The 22,296-nt window shown below is 45.1% G+C and overlaps 1 protein-coding gene across 4 annotated transcripts in view; it reads left to right on the forward strand.

The window, feature by feature from the left end:
* Positions 1-22,296, forward strand: part of LOC133126134 (cadherin-18-like) — a 275,444-nt gene that overhangs the window by 205,415 nt on the left and 47,733 nt on the right. For all 4 annotated transcript variants that reach the window (XM_061237983.1, XM_061237982.1, XM_061237984.1 and 1 more), the window contains one exon: positions 9,792-9,911. In XM_061237983.1, coding sequence (XP_061093967.1) covers positions 9,792-9,911 — 120 coding nt within the window. The remainder of the gene's footprint in view (positions 1-9,791; positions 9,912-22,296) is intronic.

The following is a 22,296-nucleotide window of genomic DNA, read 5'->3' on the forward strand; positions in this document are numbered from 1 at the left end:
AAAAATGCCATGTTTGGTAAAAATGACAGCCTCATACGTTCCATCCGTCATTTGAGATAAAAAATGACATTCACATGGTGGCAGAAACAATCAATAAATAAATAAATAAATAAATAAATAAATACCAGAAAGAAGGTACCACGTTTGAGTCCTGAGGCTGAGGACCTTTCTGTGTGGAGTGTGCATGTTCTCCCCGTGTCTGTGTGGAGTGTGCATGTTCTCCCCGTGTCTGTGTGGAGTGTGCGTGTTCTCCCCGTGTCTGTGTGGAGTTTGCATGTTCTCCCCGTGTCTGTGTGGAGTGTGCATGTTCTCCCCGTGTCTGTGTGGAGTTTGCATGTTCTCCCCGTGTCTGTGTGGAGTTTGCATGTTCTCCCCGTGTCTGCGTGGGTTTCCTCCGGGTACTCCGGGTTCCTCCCACAGTCCAAACACATGCAGGTTAGGCTAAGTGGACAGTCTACATTATCCTGGCGGTACTGTATGTACAGTGTGTGGTTCCAGTGAGGCATCGTTGACATATCGACGGTTCTGCTTGGACCAGGGTCCTTGAAGCAGGGTCCTGCTTGGAGATGTCTGCTGGGGTAGGTTCCAGGACCCCCACCCATCCCCCTCGACACTTAAGGACGCGGTTGAGAAAAGGGATGGATAGATAGATGAATGGATGGATAGATGTGAATGGAAAAAGTCCATCGCGGCTCATATTATGTCACATGCAATAAGCAGATATGGCTGGATATATAGTATGATATAACTTGATTTACAGCCATACAGGACGAGATCAAAAGTCCTGCGCCCAAGTTTATGAATGATTTATGAGGACGTTATATTTGGGTAATGGCGTTATGAATGTTTTATGAAGGCTGCTTGAATATGTACTACACATAAAGTGCAGCTATTGGGACCACTTCGTCTCTACACGTCTGTAGCGGGGAGTCCATCCTGCACAGCTCCAGAGTGCTCCCACTCCAGTTAACACGGGGGTGCATTTACTGGGCTTTTCACACATTTTCACTGAGCTTTGCCAAAACTACTGCTTCATCCTCCTCTTCTTCTTCTTCTTCTTATTATTATTATTATTATTATTATCCATCCATTATCTTAACCCGCTTATCCTGAACAGGGTCGCAGGGGGGCTGGAGCCTATCCCAGCATACATTGGGTGAAAGGCAGGAATACACCCTGGACAGGTCGCCAGTCCATCGCAGGGCACACACGCCATTCACTGACACACTCATACCCACGGGCAATTTAGACTCTCCATTCAGCCTAACTTGCATGTCTTTGGACTGTGGGAGGAAACCAGAGTACCCGGAGGAAACCCACGTGAATACGGCGAGAACATGCAAACTCCACACAGAGAGGCCCCGGCCAACGGGGATTCAAACCCAGGACCTCCTTGCTGTGAGGCGGTAGTGCTACCCACTGCACCATCCGTGCCGCCACCGTGTGTGGTGTTGTTGTTGTTGTTGTTGTTGTTGTTGTTGTTGTTGTTATTATTATTAATTGTAGTAGTAGTAGTAGTAGTAGTAGGAGTAGCAACAGTAGCATAAGTAGTATTAATGCAGTGCTGTAGAAAAGCAGAGTACAGTGCTGCATCACACATGTAGAATCACACATACATACCATGAAAATAATTTTCTCAATGCCTTTTTCAGGCAACACCCCATGTATGCAAAATCTATGATAAAATCTATGACACAAAAACGTTCTTTCCTGAGGCCCATTGCTCTGAGTACCTGTGTCACATTGAAATAGAACAGCATTTTACTCGATTCGTAAAAAGGATTTACAGATCAAACAAAACATTTAATACATGTATTTGCGCCATAAAGTCCTCACGCATTGAAAACAAATCAAGTTGCACCGTATGACCGCACGCAGAAGATGAGCGGACCAGAACAAGCATGCTGTCCATGGCACACGCTGTTCTGCATGGAAGTGAATAAATTCCAGCGATGCCTTTTTTTTCTCCCTTCCCCTGTGGGTGTGTGTTTTGCACTCATACCCTCGCGTTTCACCTACGGGGTGTGAGGTCTGTGCTGTGAGTCTGTTCTCCACTCCTACACCTACGCCACACTGGCACATCTTAACACAGTAGGTACAGAAAGAGCAGCACAGCTCTGCGGCAAAGGCAGAAACATATTTTTATCGCTTAAAGGATGACGTTTCAGCGGCGGTGGCTGAAATGTCATTTAAGCAATTAAAGTTACTTTTTTCTGCGCTCTCCGAGAGCGAGTGTTGCTGCTTTCTTCTTCTGCACCTTCCGGAACATCTTGTCAGTCGGGTAGCACCTTGTCTCCAGCCGCCAGGGCTCAGACGTCAAACTCTACAAATCTACGTTTTAGCACGGGAAGCACCTCGACTGGAGCGTCTCCGCTGCTTCCTGTTACGGCGAATGAACTTGGCGCACACACGTCTCTGATTTGCTGAATAGTCCGGACGTAGATTCTGAGGGAGTAGCCCCTCCCCTTTTTGCTCACACACTTCCGGTTAGGCAGTGTGTTAAGAAAAAGGAGGCAGCATCATGAGTGAAAAAAAAAAAACAGATCAAGCTAGGTTTTGAAACAGTTGGCTGACTAGTTGGCTGCCGTGCAAGGCACCAACCAGCTCGTCAGGTGCAATTGGGGGTTAGATGTCTCGCTCAGGGACACACCCAGGATTGAACCTGCAGCCCTCCGACTGCCAGGCGACTGCTCTTACCTCCTGAGCTAATATCACCTCGACTGGTAGACAGGTCCCACCCATCTCTTAACACAGCTCCATCTAATTTTAACTTGTTTAGCAAAACACGGCAACTACTGAGGAAGTTGACATGACAAAATAGAATATTCTATAAAACGATTTGCTCTTTCAAGTGTTCGGAGGTTATTTCCAAAACGGCTTTTCCTTGCCTGGATTGATATGACATCATTTGATTCTGGGAGTCTGGGAAAGCAGGTTAAAACACGGAAGTGGGAGCGTGCGATAAAACACGAGGTCTGGAAGACCTATGGAGACTAGCAACACAGTCGGGGATGCAAAACGTGGCGTAGGTCCACTTAAGAACGCTGTAGCTGTCAGACCGGCTCAGCATCAGGACTGGACAGAAAGAGTGCAGTGAAACACAGACCCAGGTGGAGAGTCCACACACAGCTGGACATCTGATACCTTTTCTTCTTCTTCTTCTTCTTCTCCTCCTTCTTCTTATTCTTCCTCTTCTTCGTCTTCTTCTTCTTCTTCTTCTTCTTCTTTTTCTTCTTCTTCTTCTTCTTCTTCTTCTTCTTCTCCTCCTTCTTCTTCTTCTTCTTCTTCTTCTTTTTCTTCTTCTTCTTCTTCTTCTTCTTCTTCTTCTTCTCCTCCTTCTTCTTATTCTTCCCCTTCTTCGTCTTCATCGTCTCCTTCCTCTTGGTAAATGGTGAAGGGACATCATTTATATAGGGCTTTTATTCAAAGCGCTTGACCCCTTGTGTTGTCTTAAGGGTCAAAAATTGCCCGTCACTATCTTCAACAGCAGAGAAAACCCCCTCAATTACCTTTTTTCAATTTGAAATTTGATGACAAAGTTTGTGATGAGTGACAGATTGTTTCTTGATGCAAAATATAATAAAATTAAATTAATCTGCTTTATTTTAGGGGTTTAATGAAGGTGGATCATTTATGATCCTTAGGACAAGGGGAGTATACAGTATGTAAAGACTACACAAGCATTAACATTGATGCCTCTCATTTACCTGTTCACACACACACACACACACACACACACACGCACTCACATGCCAACGGCGACTGGCTGCCATGCAAATCACCAATCAGCGCATTGGGAGAAATCGGGGCTTAGGTGTCTTGCTCAGATGCGTTTATTCATTCCAGTTCATTCATTCCTAATTTCACATAATGTTTTGCAAAGATTAGCTTACCAGACCGCTGACTCACACAGTAAAATGCTTAGGTCTGCATTCGTCGAGTAGGCTAGGAGCTCTGTTCTCCTGTTTTTAAGGTAACCTGACACTAGATAGCACAACAATGTTCTCACAATGTTGCCGTGATGTTTTGTCTGGGTCATAACGTTGGCAGGACACCGCAGCTGCATTGTGAGAATGTTTCCTGTTCGTTGGGTCAGAACTGGAGTCCGGCTCTGTGCCGGGGAGACGTCTTATTGATCTCGGGAACACCAATCAGATCATTCTCCCCGTCTCGCCCAACGGCTGCCTGACCAATAGGGCGACTTCGATGCCAATTATTGTGCTTCTCTTAACGCAATGAAAATAATTCCGCACAGTGGGCTCTGAGCTAATGGACGCCGAATGACCCCATTTTGCAATAAACAGCAAATGAGATTGTCTGAGCCGGAGGCAAAAACGCTGGTGACACGAATTCGGCCCGATTTATGCAGGATTGTGATAATGTGATAATGAATCGTGATACTTGCATTAGCCTCATATCACAGGTAATTTGTTATTTTTGAGAGTGCATTAAAAAAACATGGATATGAATAAATATATTAATATTAACCAACATTGAGTCTACATGCTTCCTGTATTGCTAAGGTGCTGCACTAGTCTGTATACTATGTGGCAGTGTCTCTGTTACAGACCGGCAGACAGAGACTTAATGCAGAGCCTTGGTCTGCACAGCAGAATGAGCTCCAAGTCATTTGTTTGAGGCAATATCCTCCAGTTACTTAGTTTTTATTGAGAAAAGAATAAATACAGTATATAGTGTATATCCAGTGGCATCCGACAGCTGGTCTGAAAACGTGCGTGCTGAGCAGAAACTTATATTCCCCTAAGAGACCGGAACCATTCCACGGTGTGTGTGTGTGTGTGTGTGTGTGTGTGTGAAAGAGAGAGCGAGAGAGAGAGGGAGTTTGTGAGAGAGAGACAGAGCGTGTGAGAGGGAGAGACACATAGAGAGGGTGTGAGAGAGAGAGACAGAGAGAGGGTGTGTGAGAGAGAGAGAGACAGAGAGAGGGAATGGGAGAGAGAGAGAGAGCGCATCAGGGTCGAACAGGGTGAGGATCAAGCAACTGGGGACCTGAATTAATTAGCCAAAAGATCGTTTTTAACCTCAAGCAAAGTGTATGCTGCTTTTGGTCCAAAAGCGATTAGAAAAGGCAGTGATGGAATTCATTTCAGAGCCTTGAGCTGCTCCAGCAGGTACTGCTAATGTGGAGCACTGGACAGCTCAGCACTACTTTTTCACTCTTTTAACTGTAAAAAAAGTGTGTGGGTGCGTGTTCATGCGTGTGTGTGTGTGTGTGTGTGGGTGTGTGTGGGTGTGTTTGTGCATGTGTGTGTGTGTGTGTGCGTGCATGTGATATGGTGATAAGGACTATAGGTGATACAGACTTTGCATGGAGCAACAATGCCCAGCCCTCTTAACGGACAGTCTCTGTGCATTATCTCTCTGCTGTTGTACTGCACGTGATATGTAGCTAGCGTGGAAACCGTTTCTGCCGTTCTAATATAGTATTCAGCAGGGATTGCCTGTCTGTTGGTCAGTGAAATGTAGTTAGCATGGATACTCTCTGCAGTTCTGGGAACATAGTCAGTATGGATACCACGTCTGTTATTCTGGGTAATGGAGTAAGCATTGATAGCCTGTTTGTTATTCTGGGCAATAGTTAGCATGTATGTGTGTGTGTGTGTGTGTGTGCGTGTGTGTAAATACCATGTTTCACTTGAGATAATTGGTGGTCTATTGTGGTTATCATGCCATAGGAGTGTTCGGGTGCGCAGGCATGTCCGTGTATGTGTCATTGACCACCGGTTTCACTTGTAACTGAGATTTGATCGTTTGATCATTTTACATATTTACATAAAAGTCACGATACAATAAATCACTAAATGACACCCCGTCTCTGGTGTATTTAGACATATACTTGCGCGGTCCTCGTTCTGGCAGGAGGCAGACGGGTCTTTCTGAGCGAGGTGTTGACAGAGCGTTATGTCAGTGTCAGGGACGGCCATCTTTAGAGTCTGGAGCTGTCTGCGGAGTTATCGCCCGGGACAGAGCTCGGCTGCATTTCTGAGACAGAGAGAGAGAGAGAAAAAGAAAAACATCACACCGTGTGCTACACTGGAGGCGCAGTTGACATTTTAAGCCTTTGAAGAGGATTATTTTTATTTTATTAATTTTTATTTCAGATTCAGTGTTGCTTTCGATTCCCAGCAGTAATCGTTACATCGGCAGTAGAACAGCCTTATACAGAATGACGGTGCATCAAAGGAGATCTCGTAAAACATGCAATAACAATCAAGACATCATATAAAACAGAGTGAAATTGCTCTTATTGTCCCACATCAGCATTTTCAGTGGATGTGTAAGTCTCCGAGGCAACGGTTTACCGCTTATTAACCTTTTAGCTGCTTAACGAGTCCTGTTTGTAATCTGCAAACTGGTGTGTACTGACAACACACTCTACACACATAACAAGGCACAGTGTGAACACACACACACACACACACACACACACAGAATTTGAATCGGGAAAAGGAAAGAGACTTTCGGAGATATTTTCTCATCTTTCGTGATGCGCACGTTCTGCCCGTCGCGTGAGGTGTCTGTTCCCGGAGAAAGACTCTGAGGACAGGCTGTCTGTGCTGATCCTATTTCAGCCCGGCAATTTGTGCTTTCAAGGCTGCAATAACGGTTATGCGGTTCCTGCAGGAAGCCGGCGAAGACGGATGGAAAACAAACGCAGGGAAAGCGCGGGAAGGGGAAGGGAGCAACGTTAGACATTAAGCCGTTTACACTTCATTCTGGGGTTCGCAAAATAAACACCAAAGAATGAAGCAAAAAAAAAAAACCCAGCTGGGAGGACTGCGCGGTGGTGTAGTAGATCTGTACTGTCTGTCTGCACTGTCTGACTTGCTGATAGTGACTGTCACTGCACAGCAAGAAGGTCCCCGGGTTCGAGGGGCTCCTCTGTGTTGATTACGCATGTTCTCCCTCCGACTGCCTGGCTTCCCTCTGCGCATTTCGGTTTCCTCCCACAGTCCAAAGACCTGCAGGTTATGGTAACAGGAGGGCATAAATACTGCATGTCCTGCTGGCATGAATGGTGTGTGTGTGTGTGTGTGTGTGTGTGTGTGTGTGTGTGTGTGTGTGTGCGTGTGTGTGTGTGTGTGTGTGTGTGTGTGTGTGTGTGTGCGTGTGTGTGCGTGTGCGTGTGTGTGTGTGTGTGTGTGTGCGTGTGTGTGTGTGTGCGTGTGTGCGTGTGCTCTTTGATGGATTGGCCCTCACTCAATGCATGCTGGGATTGGATCTGGCCTGACATGGACAGCATATCAGGACATGAAATGATCCACACTACTAGGTACAGTGTTTCTGACATCGGGCCGACAGGAGTTTAGGAAATGAGAAGTGTCGAATGCCCAAAGCTCTTTAACTGAGTGGGAGCCTGCACTCTTGCAGTTGTCATTGAAATACTTTCATTTGTTATTTAGCTGACGTTTTATCCAAAGCGACGCACGGTTCATTTGACTAGGCGGAGGATAATCCCCCCTGGAGCAATGTGGGGTTAAGGGCCCAACAGCTGTGCAGCTTTTATCATGGCTAACCCGGGGCTCGAATCACCAACCTTCCCGACCCCAGTCATGTACCTTAGCCACTAGGCTACAGGCTGCCCCAGTCATGTACCTTAGCCACTAGGCTACAGGCTGCCCCAGTCATGTACCTTAGCCACTAGGCTACAGGCTGCCCCAGTCATGTACCTTAGCCACTAGGCTACAGGCTGCCACAGTCATGTACCTTAACCACTAGGCTACAGGCTGCCCCAGTCATGTACCTTAGCCACTAGGCTACAGGCTGCCCCAGTCATGCACCTTAGCCACTAGGCTACAGGCTGCCCCAGTCATGTACCTTAGCCACTAGGCTACAGGCTGCCCTAGTCATGTACCTTAACCACTAGGCTACAGGCTGCCCCAGTCATGTACCTTAACCACTAGGCTACAGGCTGCCCCAGTCATGTACCTTAGCCACTACAGGCTACAGGCAGTCACATCACGTTGCCATCCTTTCATACAGCAGGGCATGTGATGGATTTAAGTTGAGCACCTTGGTGAAGTGCTGGATCAAACGTAGGACATAGTGACTGCTATGTCTGCATGCTTTAATGGCTAGCCTGGCTTCCTCTTTAGATGAGTCTAGATTGTTATGGGTCGTCTAATTGGGTATCATTAAACAGCAAGATATGGTGTGTGGCCAGTGTTAAATTGGCTGGCTTTTTAATGAAGCTTAGAGGGAAAGAGGGAACATGCAGCATTTTGAAGTGTGAATGAATGAGCATGAACTGAAGCAACGCTTCAATATCACTGTGTGCTTATTTATCTTAGCAGGTTTCACAATTTTTTTTTCTTCTTGCAATTATTTCTCAATACTTTCTAAACCGTTCACACGGTTTGGCACAACAGTTAATGTCACGCCCAAAATGCACCAAATGGTTGGCATTTATATAGCGCCTTTATCCAAAGCGCTGTACAATTGATGCTTCTCATTCACCCATTCATACACACACTCACACACCAATGGCGATTGGCTGCCATGCAAGGCCCCGACCAGCTCGTCAGGAGCATCATTTCATATCAATATTTGTTTTTGTATGTTAATTAGGTAGACGTACACCAGCTTAACAAATATTGAATCAGCCAATCATGTGGCGGCAACTAAATGCATAAAAGCATGCAGACATGGTCAAGAGGTTCAGTTGTTTTTCAGACCGAATGTCTTTTGTTGCTGTGGGTGTTGCATTACCTGTAGGTGCTGATGGTGTAGCATTATCTGTAGGCAATAACCCCATGCTGTTTCATGTATCCATGACCACGGACCCCTCACCCCTCCTCCCCCATCCCCAATCCCCATAGATATGTGTTAAATAGGCTGACAGAGATCGCAAAAACACCCGAAACTTCCGATGCTCCCCAAAGTCTCTCCCACCCTCCCCAAAATCATGAAAACCCAAACGTTGTCAACACCAATATTCCTCCCATCCAGCATCAATGCACGCGCAGGGTCGTGTTTCTGCATCCCACCTGCAGCACTAGAGAGCATGTGTCGCAACGATTAAACGGAAGCTTTAAGAAAATGTCAGACTGATTCTTACTTGTAAAAAATTACAAATTGCTTTGCAGTATTGACTTTCAGAAGAGATCCTGTGGGAAATAATGAAATAATCCCTGTGATATTTGCACAGTAGCCTCCTCAGGCAGTGCCTACCATGTACGTCACACAGTAATGTGAAATCCCTCATGCCCGATCTCGCACACTTTAATGAGCACACATGGTACCTTCTGTTTCCCTCAAGTTCAACCATTGTTTGCTCATTCTCTAAATTTTAAGTAGAAACTGCAAACAAAGAGAGCTAGTGGTCACTGTGTGCGCACACACACAAATGCATTAAAAAAATGTGCAAAAATTAATAATAATAATAATAATAATAATAATAATAATAATAATAATAAACTTTATTTATAAAGCACTTTTCATGCAATGGAAGCAGCCCAGAGTGCTTTGACAAAAAAACAGAAAATAATTTTTTTTAAAAAGAAGAAAAGAAAGGACACAGTAGACAGATTACAGAGCACAAATAATAAAATAAATGATAAAGCATAAAAACAGTAACATAATACAAATAAAAATGGTTAAAACAAAAGGCACTACTAATTACAGTTAAAAGCCAGGTTAAAAAGATATGTTTTCAAACACCGAGCCCACCTCTCTGATTTCTTAGAAACATTATGATAAATGTGCTCATATTTTCAAAAAGAAAAAAAGAAAGTCACATGTTGTCCTCTCTCTGAACTCCCCCTCTGCAGGTACATCAGTGTTCCAGGTTACCGCTAGCGACGCCGATGATCCCACCTACGGAAACAGCGCCCGGGTGGTTTACAGCATTCTGCAAGGGCAGCCCTACTTCTCAGTGGACCCGAAAACCGGTGAGACGACCTGTTGTTTTATTGCCGTTTTTTATCACTCAATTAAACTTAATGGAACTTATCAGTACCCTTTGGAGAAAGTTATCGGGCACCGCGGTGGACATTTCAATTTAGGGACGTTGCATAAAGACAACAGTGAAACGGCGCTTTTACAACGTTGGCATACCGCGTTTTTACGTGATGTGCAGCGTGGCACGCGAGGGACTTTCAATGTGTTTTGATTATAAATGTGCCGCGTTGTTTGTAGAGGCACACACACAGTCATTGGTTCATAGATACATGTGCAGAACCTTTTTTAAAGAGAGTCTCTAATATGTGGGATAGTCTTTTGGTTATGGATAGATACCTGTATGTGCCGCATTGTTTCATTGTGTTTCACGGTATTTTAGTAAAAAAAAAAAAAAAAGATAATGCATTTAATCAAAACAAAGAGAAAAGAAGGGGATCTGTTTTGGGGTAAAAGCTGCACTAGATTTGATGAGAATGTGCTTATATCTCTGGAGCTCACCTGGCGGGTTGTTTTCCATCGCTGGCTGTTGTGGGTGAATTAAACCCCCGCCTTGAGAACCAGGACGGGGGAAAGAGCCGCAAAGCCCCCGGAACATCTTTGAAGTGGCTAAAACAACAGCTTCAGCCTCAGAGGAACTCCCCCTCTGCATCAGGCTCTCCGCAGCATTCCGCGGGCTTAATTGACTCTGTCCCACTGGAGACCAAGGAAGAAAGGTTTTTTAGATAGCTTTTAGAGATGCTGTTCTGTCCTTTTAAAAAGGCTTTGAGGCAAAGACTGAAGCAGGTTTAAAGTAATGCTCTTTTAGTGTTCACAAAGGTTTGTTAGACTGGCGTGTATGAAATGGCATTTAACTTTAATGAGAAATAGCAGTCGCTGCATATACAGGGGGACAAATGGGTCTGTGTCTGTGTGTGCGTGAATGATTCCATGTTTTGTGTGCATGTCTGTGTGTATGTTTGTGTGTGTGTGTGTGTGTGTGTGTGTGTGTACTGTGCAGAAATACCTGCATGTTTGCATATACAGCCCCGACAGTCTCACTGTCTGAAGTTCACTGTCTGAAATGGAATTCACTGAAATGGAATTCACGGTCTCACTGTCTGAAATGGAATTCACTGAAATGGAATTCACGGTCTCACTGTCTGAAATGGAATTCACTGAAATGGAATTCATGGTCTCACTGTCTGAAATTGAATTAACTGTCTGACTGTCTGAAATGAAATTATCGGTGTCACTGTCTGAAATGGAATTAACGGTCTCACTGTCTGAAATGGAATTAACGGTCTCACTGTCTGAAATGGAATTATCTGTCTCACTGTCTGAAATGGAGTTATCTGTCTCACTGTCTGAAATGGAGTTATCTGTCTGACTGTCTGAAATGGAGTTATCTGTCTCACTGTCTGAAATTGAATTCTCTGTCTCACTGTCTGAAATTGAGTTATCTGTCTCACTGTGGGAAACAGCGATCAGAGCATCCCTCATGAACGTGGGAAAGTGAAAATCAGCTCTTGATTTATTTTGAGGTTTGACTCACATTTGCTAAAGATCCAGCGTAAAACGATTCCTCAGCCCTCCAGCGTGAAGCAGACTCATGCACGTTCATTCCGATCGCCTAATCCTGGCCTATCGAACGTGTGCTATATACTAAGACAGACAGTCTGGCACTACTTTTGAGAAAGTACAAAACTTTCCACTGATATGCTTGCTGTGAAAGCTATGCTAGTAGGACTAAGGTTACAGGAAAGCCAAGTAAAGATTTTTCTGGATGCTGAGCTGGCAATGATTGAATGCTGGACGGGTGGATTAGCCTGGCTTTATTTATATCAGCCTTCTATTTGCCCCACGTATCAATACTTAGTTGTACTGATTAGTTGATTGCTCCTGTGGTTGATTGGTCGACACTTACGTCTAGAAGCTGGCCGCATTCGCCCTCAATAGGCCGACCAGTGAAATGGTTTTATGATTCCACCCTAAAATGCTTTCCTTCCTCAAAGAGAAGACAGCTGGGAGAATTCAAATGATCTGTATCAGCTGGCTGATCAACTGGAAGGGAGTGGGTCTCTTTTGTGTAATAAGGTGTCTAACCTGTCAGTTGAAACCCAGCCTTGTTGGCTGAAGTGGTGGCCATTTTAGAAACATTTTAGAAACCCCACATTACTCCAGGGGGAATTCTCCCCTGCTCAGTCTAATCACCTGTAAGTCACTTCGGGTAAAAGAATCGGCTAAACAGCTGTAATGACAGACTGGAAACTTAAGTACAGTTCTCATGTTTGAAACTTGAGGCACTTCGTCTTCCAGGGGGATGGAAGTATAATTTCAAGTATCCATAAAGAGACAATCTAATCAAGAGGAATGTCAAACAATGGTTGGTTGAAATCAGTGAAATCAGTCAATGTTTGGCTTATTCAAGCCTTGTTCTCCATTCATTATCTGGCTGCTAGATTAGCTGTGGTCAATCTCCTCTCCTAATCGGTCTAGTGATGTGTTGCATGTAAGTGCCAATGAGTGCACTGCATGTATGAAACAGTCAAACTGCTTTGCCTACCCTCAGCAAAACATTTTGATTGGTTGGAAGAGATCGGGTGCCAATCGGTTGCAGATGAAGCCACTCCGTCCCGTTGTTGTGCCGATGGCACAATATGTTGGAGCAGGCACGGCTTGTAGCATCTGAAGGCAGTTCAGTCCTTACAGGGATGATTTGTAATGCGGTTGACGCCAGTGACTGGCCCGTGTGGTTGATGGCAGAGGCAGGCAGGCCTGCTTATTTATTTGTTTTCCCGTTAGCGTGTGGGTGGCTAACGACGGTAGCTCAGGCACCGAGCAGCTGCTCTGGCTTCTGCTCCGGAGTGTTAACTGCACACCTTTCCACTTCCTGTCGCTTCAGCACAAAAGACAAAGTAAAAATAATTAATTAATTAATTAAATACAGAAACTATTTCCAAAGTACAACTCGCTCTGCCTTTCCTCTCACCCCTCCCCCTCCCGAAAATAACTGAGAGAAAAGCAGGAGTGTGGAGTAGCGCTGTCGCCTCACAGCCAAAAGGCACCGTGTTAGCATGTGCTGTTTCACCGCTCTCCCCGTGTCCGTGTCGGGTTCCTCCCGGTAAACGGACTGCATTTATATGCATTTTAATCAACACGCTTCACAATCGATGCCTCTCGTTCACACACGCTCACGCACCAATGGCCACTGGCTGCCACGCAAGGCACCAACCAGATCGTCAGGAGCTGTCGGAGGTTGGGTGTCTTGCTCAGGGGCACTTCGACACTCCCAGGGCAGGGATCGAACCGGGAACCCTCCGACTGTCAGGCGAACGCTCTTATCCCCTGAGCTAATGTCGATGGGATTCCCCGGATTCTACGGTTTCCTCCCACAGTCCAAAGACATGCAGGTTAGGCTAGCTGATAAATCGCCCGTGTAGTCTGAATATATGAATGGTTTGTGTGTCCTGTAATGGATTAGTGACCTGTCCTGGGTGTTCCTGCCTTTCCCCCAATGTCCACTGTGATAAGCACCACTGACTGCACTAAAGAAACCACCACTACTACATTACATCACATTACATCACATCACATCACATTGCATTATTGGCATTTGGCAGACGCTCTTATCCAGAGCCACGTACAGTTGATTAGACTAAGCAGGAGACAATCCTGCCCTGGAGCAATGCAGGGTTAAGGGCCTTGCTCAAGGGTCCAACAGCTGTGTGGATCTTATTGTGGCATTAGAAGCACTGACCTTGCCTGTCCCAGTCATTTACCTTCACCACTACGCTACAGGCCGCCCACTAGACTGAAATCTATATATATAGACAGCTCACTCCATTTTTAGATTCTGATTCTATTTATTTATAGATTTAGCTGTCCAATATATGTGTATATATATGCATATGTGTATATATTGGACAGTCCGTATACTGACAGCTTATGCCATCTTGCATTGTTTGTCTCTTGTCTGGTGTTTGCAGTCATATTTTATTATATATTAACTAAGTACATCTTGGAGCTAGCCGGCAGGAAGCGTTCCACTGCACATTGTACCTGTATGATGGAGTATGTGACAAATAAACTTTGATTTGATTTGATGTAGCTGCAGAATATGGAAGTTTGTCTGAGGCGGGTCGCCAGGTCCGTGCTGTGGAATGAGACGACTCTTCGCTCTGCTGTTTCCGTATCAGTCAGTGTCCGTGTCCTTGTGGGGTTCCTCTCGGTAAACGTACTGCATTTATATGTATTTTAATCAGAGCGCTTTACAATACGCCCCTGTTGTATCAGGAACACGCTGATACAGCAGGGGGCGGCCTGTGGCGTAGTGGTTAAGGTAAATGACTGGGACACGCAAGGTCGGTGGTTCTAATCCCGGTGTAGCCACAATAAGATCCGCACAGCCGTTGGGCCCTTGAGCAAAGCCCATAACCCTGCATTGCTCCAGGGGAGGATTGTCTCCTGCTTAGTCTAATCAACTGTACGTCGTTTGGATAAAAGTGGCAGCTACATACGTAACTATGAGGTAATGTATATTCAAATGGAAATCCAGAAAAAAGTGACAGAATATGGAAGCTTGTCCAAAGGGGGTGAGAGTTGAGTTTTCTCTCAGGTTGAGAGTATCTGCAGTTCCTGAGTCCTCGGCCGGTTACCGTCACGAAGAACAGATGTCTCATTCGTTCTCTCACTTTCCCTTTAACACGATGCAGGTCTGATTCGTGGCCATTTGCTCTGTCTTTGCACTCTGCATTTAGTTACAGTGAACAGATGTCCACTCTTTAAACAATTAGGACCTCACCGCTTTCACTTTAAGCCATTTGCAAAATAATCGCTTTTTTTTTAGAGCCATCGCTTGCAGTGTAGCGCATTAGAGGAAATGACGGCATGGGTTGATCCTGCTGATTAAAAAGCACGGTGCCTGAATGTGGGGCATTTATTCTTCATGGCACGCAGAGCTATTTCTGACATAATTTGGCTTAAGAGGGTAAATCATCCCTCAATAGACATCAACAGTGTCTAATTAAGGACAATTACGATTCATTATAATTCAGAGGTTGCAGTTATAGCTGCATGCGAGCGGTGGGTTCCCAGGGCTGATTTTGAGCCGTGACAGACTGGAGATGAAGACCTATGAAGACTGAGTCGAGTGGTGTCATGGGTAGGCGACAGAGCTCGGATTTGGTTTGATTCCCCGTCGTTGCATCTCCAGTGAGGTGTTTAACCTTCACTCTGAGTGAGGCTGGAGTTATACTGGATGCTGGGTGTTAGCAGAAGCGAATCTTGCCAGTCAAGTAGGGCAGCCGCTAGCCTAGTGGCTGAGGATTTTGGGGTTTGGTGGTTCAAGCACCAGTCTGGCCACAATAAGATGTATGTAACTGTCGGGCCCTTGAGCAAGGCTCCTGGGTGGATCGGCCCCTGCTTAGTCTAAACAATGCAAGTCGCTTTGGGTAAGTTTTTGTTTCAGCTAAAGGTAAATAACCGTAACAGTAAGTACGCCCGCTCCATGCTTGTGCAGCGGCTGTAATACACTAGCATGAGCACCAGAAGGAAGCAAGCATTTGGCGTAGGAGTGTTGGCTAAATGTGTGTGATATAAAGGATATTCTCCCTGTGTGTGTCCCCACTGTATGTGATTTAGCAGGTGATACAGAGTACATAAGTGTAGGACATAAGTGTAGGTGCCCTTGCTAATCCACAGGTTTCATTCTCAGATAGAACACTATCACTAATGTACTTAACTTAATGTACTAACTAAAAGCTACATTATATATGCCCCTGCAAAACTGGTTGCTAGTAGCTATCTCAGTCTGACAACCAAGGGGATACTGGAGAATAGGGCAGTGATGCTACAGCACTTAGCAATCTGCTTATTTATAGATTCTCAAAATAGAAAAGAGATTAAAAAAATATAAGTTTGTTGCTTCTGGCACCTTTGACCTGCGAGGCTATTTTCGTTACAGTTCACCCAGTGATCCTGTTCACACCTGCGCGTGTCTGCAGCCCACAGCCGGGTGCAACCAGCTGACTCAGGAGCTGGTCCAGGTCCAGAAAGCAAAGCACGAGATGGCTTGCTTCGCACAACATTTTTAACATAAAATTGCTGCCCTTCACTGGAAACCAAAATGTGTTTTGCAACTGCATTGCAAAGCCTCAATGCCTGACAGAAGATCCACATGAGATTCACATAACTGTTTGGTAATATGTGGAACACATGTGCTTTGCACTTGGGAAACATGAGGTTTTGGAACATTGGTTCATGGTATAATGGGTAATGTAAACTCCCATGTTAAACCCATGTAATTACATGTGAAAAATACCTTGCATTGTGATTGGCCGAGAGACATTCAAAGGGGCCAATCACAATGTAAGGTGCTTTTCAGATGTAATTACATGGGTTTAACATGGGAGTTTACATTACCCATTATGTTAAAATGTTAAAACTCATGTGGATCTTCTGTCAAGGGATCTGTCATTTTTGTGATTAAATCAAACACCAATTAAGCATGGTGCTTAGTAAGATTTAGGCATTCTGCTGGGGTTCCAGAATTCTTCCATTGTCATGTGGTTATAAGTCACGTGGCTGTCATAAACAAACACTTACTTTCCTTAAATGAAACCTTCATGATAGAACATAAATATACATATACCTGGCAGGACAATCAGAAACCAGTGACATGCAAAAGATTGCTACTGTGTCATGTGCCAGTATTTAAAAATGAATGAATGACTTTAACTTTAACTGGTTATGTGCATTGTGTGATGTTGTCTCATCTTATAATAAATACATAAATAAACAGATAAGTCCCAGGTTGTGCGTTCGGGGCCCAGGAGGTAAACATTGCTATGGAAAGCCTGATTTCACCGGGCCGCTGTGGCTAATGGAGGAAGCAGCATCGCACCGGAGAGAGAAAGGTCACATCTTTATTGTTAAGGCTTTGATAAAGTGTTGCTGAATCTGAAATGGGGGACAGTAAATGCCAGTACACACCACTCATGTGAGCCGGCTCTCAGGCTGCTGGAGCCAAACTCGCTACAATGGTAAATGGTCTGCATTTATATAGCGCCTTTATCCAAAGCACTGTACAATTGCTGCTTCTCATTCACCCATGCATACACACATTCACACCAACAGTGATTGGCTGCCATGCAGGGCACCAACCAGCTCGACAGGAGCAATTTGGGGGTTAGTTGTCTGGATCACGGATACTTCGACACACCCAGGCGTGTCTGTGCGTGCGCGTGCGTGTGTATGCGTGTGTGTGTCTGCATATATTTGTGCAGGTGTGTGTGTGTGTCTGTGTGTATGTCCGCCTGTGTGTGTGTGTGTGTGTGTGTGCGTTCCATCACAGGAGAAGCACACACGTGTAGGCAAACACAGAAACACACACATGCACACACACACAAACATATGCAGACCTGCGTGTGACAGTGAGTGGCACACTTTAGGCCGTAAACACCTCCTTGTCGTCGGCCAGTCACATCACCCCTCTGAAAAAGTTTCCTCGGGCCTTTAACTGACATTAACTGACTTTGTCATTCCAACATAAGTTGGCAAGAACTACATTAATGCAGTTGTTAGCATGAATTAATGATGTACACATACATTAACAGAGCTGAACTGATTAGCTTCTCAGCAGTAGGTAGCTGACTACTACATTAGTTCATGCCAATGCATGGAACCTTCTCGTGAAGTGATACCAACTGCACTGTTTTTAATCTATTTTCTTTTTTCGGCTTTGACACAGTGGACAAAAATATCCTCTTTTTAAATAGGCCACTCGAGACTCGATCACAGGACCTCTTCATTGGGCTGCTGAGGTGTTTCCAGTCTCTTTGGAGATAAATCTAAAGGTTAACTTCATATGCAGCCCACGCAGAGCCTACTACGCAACAGGCAGCACTCTTACCTAAACGGAATGTATGTGAGAACTTATGGCTGGACAATTTCTGGAATTTATATATAGCTTGCCAGATTGCAGCTGATTATTTTGGGGTGCTGGCTGAATCGGACTAAAGCTCTTTACCAAAGATTGCGGCCCGTACATTTATCTCATCCTTCCAGACCTCCTGGGTCTGAAATGGCTGCTGATTTTTACGGTGAAAGAAAACGAGCAGACAATGTACAGCTGAAAGACCAGGTTTGGATCCCCGCAACCTACTGAAGCCGACTTTAATGTCTGTTCGTTCAGGTCAATGACATTGATCATACCCTTTATGAATAATACAATACAAATACATTTTCAGTTTCATGAACTTATACATTTCAATAATCGATGTTAAAAGGCATGTACTTCAGTAACTGGCTCAATATAGGATATATATAGATATATAAATGCTGCTTCCTAAACAACTACATGCTTTCAGTATCCTTGCATAAGTAAAGAGTTGCTTGAGTCAAGTCAAGCCAAGATGTCAAGGTGTATAAACATATAAATTACCTGGGCTGTACCAAATGGATTTCAATCATTATTATATTAATGCAAACTTTTTTGTGAACTCTATTTTAGAAGATTTACCTGGGGCTATAATTTCCCCAGCTTGTATGATGGCTCTATGCTCTGATAAGTTTCCCCATTACCTCCCGATTACCATTCAGCCCATCTAACTCCTGACACCGGGCCAGCCAGCAGAAACAGGCTCTCCCTCTACAGACACCTTCCTCCTGAGACGTCTTCCACTGGGGAGCTTTTTCTTCTTCTTCTGTTTCAGCGCTGTTCGAGTGTATGCCTTGCTTGCTGGGTTTCATGGAGGTTCAGGCCTGTCTGTGAGTGTCGCAGACATACAGACAGACTGATAGACAGCTAGATACTGTAGATAGAGAGAGAGATAGTGAGAGAGAAAGAGAGCGAGAGAGAGAGAAAATCAGAAAGCAAATCTAAATGAGGAAACCATATAATTTGCCGTGCGGTTTTGAAAGTCAGATCCCGGAGTGGTGTGTCTCGCGTAGCGGTCACAGAGGCGTTATGTTCCTCGCTGAAGGGCCTTTCTCTCCTGGCTACCTGGAGCGTGGCCTCGTCCAGCACGTTAGAGCGCTTCGCTTCCCGAACGCGGAGCTGAGCTGAGCGGCTCGGCGCTATGGGCCTGAGGGGGGCTCTCTGAGGAAGCAGGACCCTGCAGGGGAGCGGAGGTCCGAAAAGTCTCCTAAAATTGGCTAACGTAAGAGCCAACCGAGTGTCACACGCTCGTGTGTAACACCCAGATAAAGGCAGTGCTGAATCAGCGCTCTCACAGGGTCTATGTGAGTCTTGTCGTGACATGTAGGTAGGTATATAGGGAGGTAGTTAAGTGGGTAAGTGGGTACTTTATTTGTCATATGCACTGAAAACACAAGTGTCATGGCGCGTGTGTGTGTGTGTGTGCTGAGTCATCCAAGAATATCGGATGTAAAAGACACAGTATCGCTCACCAATTTCAGTCAGCGTTAAACTTACTCTGTCGGAGTTTAACAATATTTCACCGGGTTTGAAATGTTTCAGGGATTCAAGTGTGTCTGCTTAATACCTTTCTTAGGCTCATCTTTGTAAAATGAATTATCCATGTTGGCATTTTCCCTTTGGCCAAACCTGGGTGTGAAATCGTCTGGAAAATCTTTTAAACCAGAGAGAAGTCCTGGGCTTGTCTGTGCTGGACTGAGCAGCTGATCCCCTCGGTGAACGGGCTCAGAGTTCAGTGTTCTGATCAATCTGCCTCTTAATTCCCACTTCATAAGCACAAGCGCAGCGGGGTACCGCTACAAACAGCTCACCCGCCGGCAGGCGCCTTAATCCTGGGGTTTTTCATTCTCCGTTCTTTTGTTACCGTCTCTCGGTCAATTAAGGTCGGAACATGTTTATTATCTTCAACCCCCTACCCCGCACTTGCCTTTTGCTTTGTCTTTGAATTCATTTTCGAATTCAGCAAACAGTCTTGTGTCAGCACCCCGGTGCCCTTCCCTGCGGCAGTTAAGCCCCCCCATTGCATCTCTCAATCTATAATTTGATCAATTTAAAAAAAAAAAAAAAGTGAAATAATAATTTGCCATGTAACACATTCAAGCGATTGTTCTTATTCTTATTAATTTGGCTATTTCTGACATAATTTGTCCTTAATATGGTAAATCATTCAATGGCCATATAACAGTTTTTTCTTGTTTACAACATCAGTAGCTGTGACTATCGGCGACACTTCCAACCGGCAACCCTCCAACTGCCAGACAACTGCTCGCACCAATGTGGCCCCGTAGTTGTAATCAAACCGTGGTTACACAGCGGTTGCCATGGCGCCGCGTTTGAAACCGTTCCATAACCGAACGCTGTCAACAGCAGTAACTGAAATTGAGTGGAGAGCGGTTAGACAGCGGCTCCAACTGCCGGGCCTCTCCCTGTCAGCCGATACTGTGGGACTCAGGCCAACCCGGAGCGGGAAGTGTGTCATTTCAAGGGTACATAACTCGATTTGTATGGAAAAATTGGGATAGTACTATGATGGGAGACTGACGAATGGCTGCTGTATTCTGATACAGAGTACAGAACGATCAGTCAATACTAGTCTGTTGCTTAGCTGTGCCAGTGCAGTACATAGATTCACTCCTCATTCACGTGTATTGGCTGGATGTTGTTGGACTACTGTCGAATGTATAGAATGCGCCCAGTCATCATTTTATCAGGTAGACATGTACACCAGCTTGTTAATGCACATATTCAATCAGCCAATCATGTGGCAGCAACTAAATGCATACAAACATGCAGACATGGTCAAGAGGTTCAGCTGCTTTTCAGACCAAATGTCAGAATGGGGAAGACATGTGATCTAAATTACTTTGATCGTGGAATGATTGTTGGTGCCATACAGGGTGGTTTGAGTATCTCAGAAACTGCTGAACTCCTGAGATTTTCATGCACAACAGTCTCTAGAGTTTGCAGAGAATGGTGCGAAAAGCTAATCCAGTGAGCAGCAGTTCTGCAGACAGAAACGCCTTGTTATTGAGAGAGGACAGAGCAGGAGGGCCACATTGGTCAAAGCTGACATGAGGGTGACAGGAATGCAGCTGTTGCATATCCCTTAGCACTCTTCAGTACGACGTACAATGATCCATTAGCAACATAATTAAGGCTACACCTACCAAAGCTGTTTTGTGATGCCCATGGGGGATAATAAAATGCTAAGATGAAAAAAAAACCTGCCCCACCCTCGGAATGCTTGTCAATGAATTGTATTGAAATTACAATGTAAACTGTACAGAGGATCCCGGTACCATACATTTGTCACAAATATAGAACAATAACAGTAAAATAACAATCTGTCCTATTCATAGCCGGATGAATAAAAGGGTGCACGTCTAGAATTGGATGCGGGTGCATTTGCAGTCGGTTCCTGGCTGGGTCTGTACGACATAAACGGCTTTCTCGTTCAATTCCAGCGAAGCGGTGCGGAATTGCTGAGACGTCCTTTTGCGTCAGAAGTTGGCTGGGTTTCTTGCCGACGTGCGGTTTGCGCGGGTCACTTCTCCGCTGAGAGGAGGAGGAGGGCCCGGATCAGGGCCACTCTCTCACAGCGAAGATTAAATTCTGCAGCTGCTCGGATCAAACCCGACGCAGCGTTTCTGCCCGCCGCCCGCCGGCTTCCAGGGGCGGCCGCTAAAGAGAGCGACCGCCGCCCGCTAATGCGGAGGGATGAGGAGATACGCCGACCGCACGTCTGCGAATGGGAACACTTCCACTTTTATTTTATCTTTCGGTTAGTTCGGAATTTATTGCCCAAGTCATACGAGTACAGGGCACAGATGTGATGAAAGGCAAAAACTTCAGAAATGACTCTGGAAGGGGATAATTAACCCAATCTTAATAGCCGCAGTGCTCCCTTATTTTCCATAAAGCTTGACTCTGATAATACTTTAGTGTTATGCTGTTATCAGAAGATTTTAAAGACTGAGTGAGAGAGAGAGGGGGAGAGAGATAGAGGGAAAGAGAGAGTAAGAGAGAGATACAGAGAGAGATGCAGGCAGAGAGAGAAATAAACAAAGAGAAAGAGGGATACAAAGAGGGAGTGAGAGAGAGATTAATCTATGAATATTAGTTTGTTTATATTTCATGTTGCATTGTAGTTCATATACATTGCAATGCACTTTTAAAGCTTTGGCAAGGCATAGTACTGTCTTATGTCATGCCAATAAAGCATTTGTGAATTTAAATGAATTGAGAGAGACACAGAGAGAGAGGGAGAGAGGGAGAGAGAGAGGGATAGAGATAGAGAGAGATACAGAGAGTGAGGGAGACAGAGGGGGGAGGTAGAGCGGTAGAGAGGGAGAGGAGGGGGGAGAGGGAGAGAGAGAGACAGGCAGAGAGAGTATGATTTGGAACAGGGCTCTTTGTGCATTGGTATTTCTGCAGCGTGGGCCTGTGCCAGCTCGGGGCTG

This window comes from Conger conger, chromosome 4 (genome assembly GCF_963514075.1).
Source record: "Conger conger chromosome 4, fConCon1.1, whole genome shotgun sequence".
NCBI classification, from domain to species: Eukaryota; Metazoa; Chordata; class Actinopteri; order Anguilliformes; family Congridae; genus Conger; species Conger conger.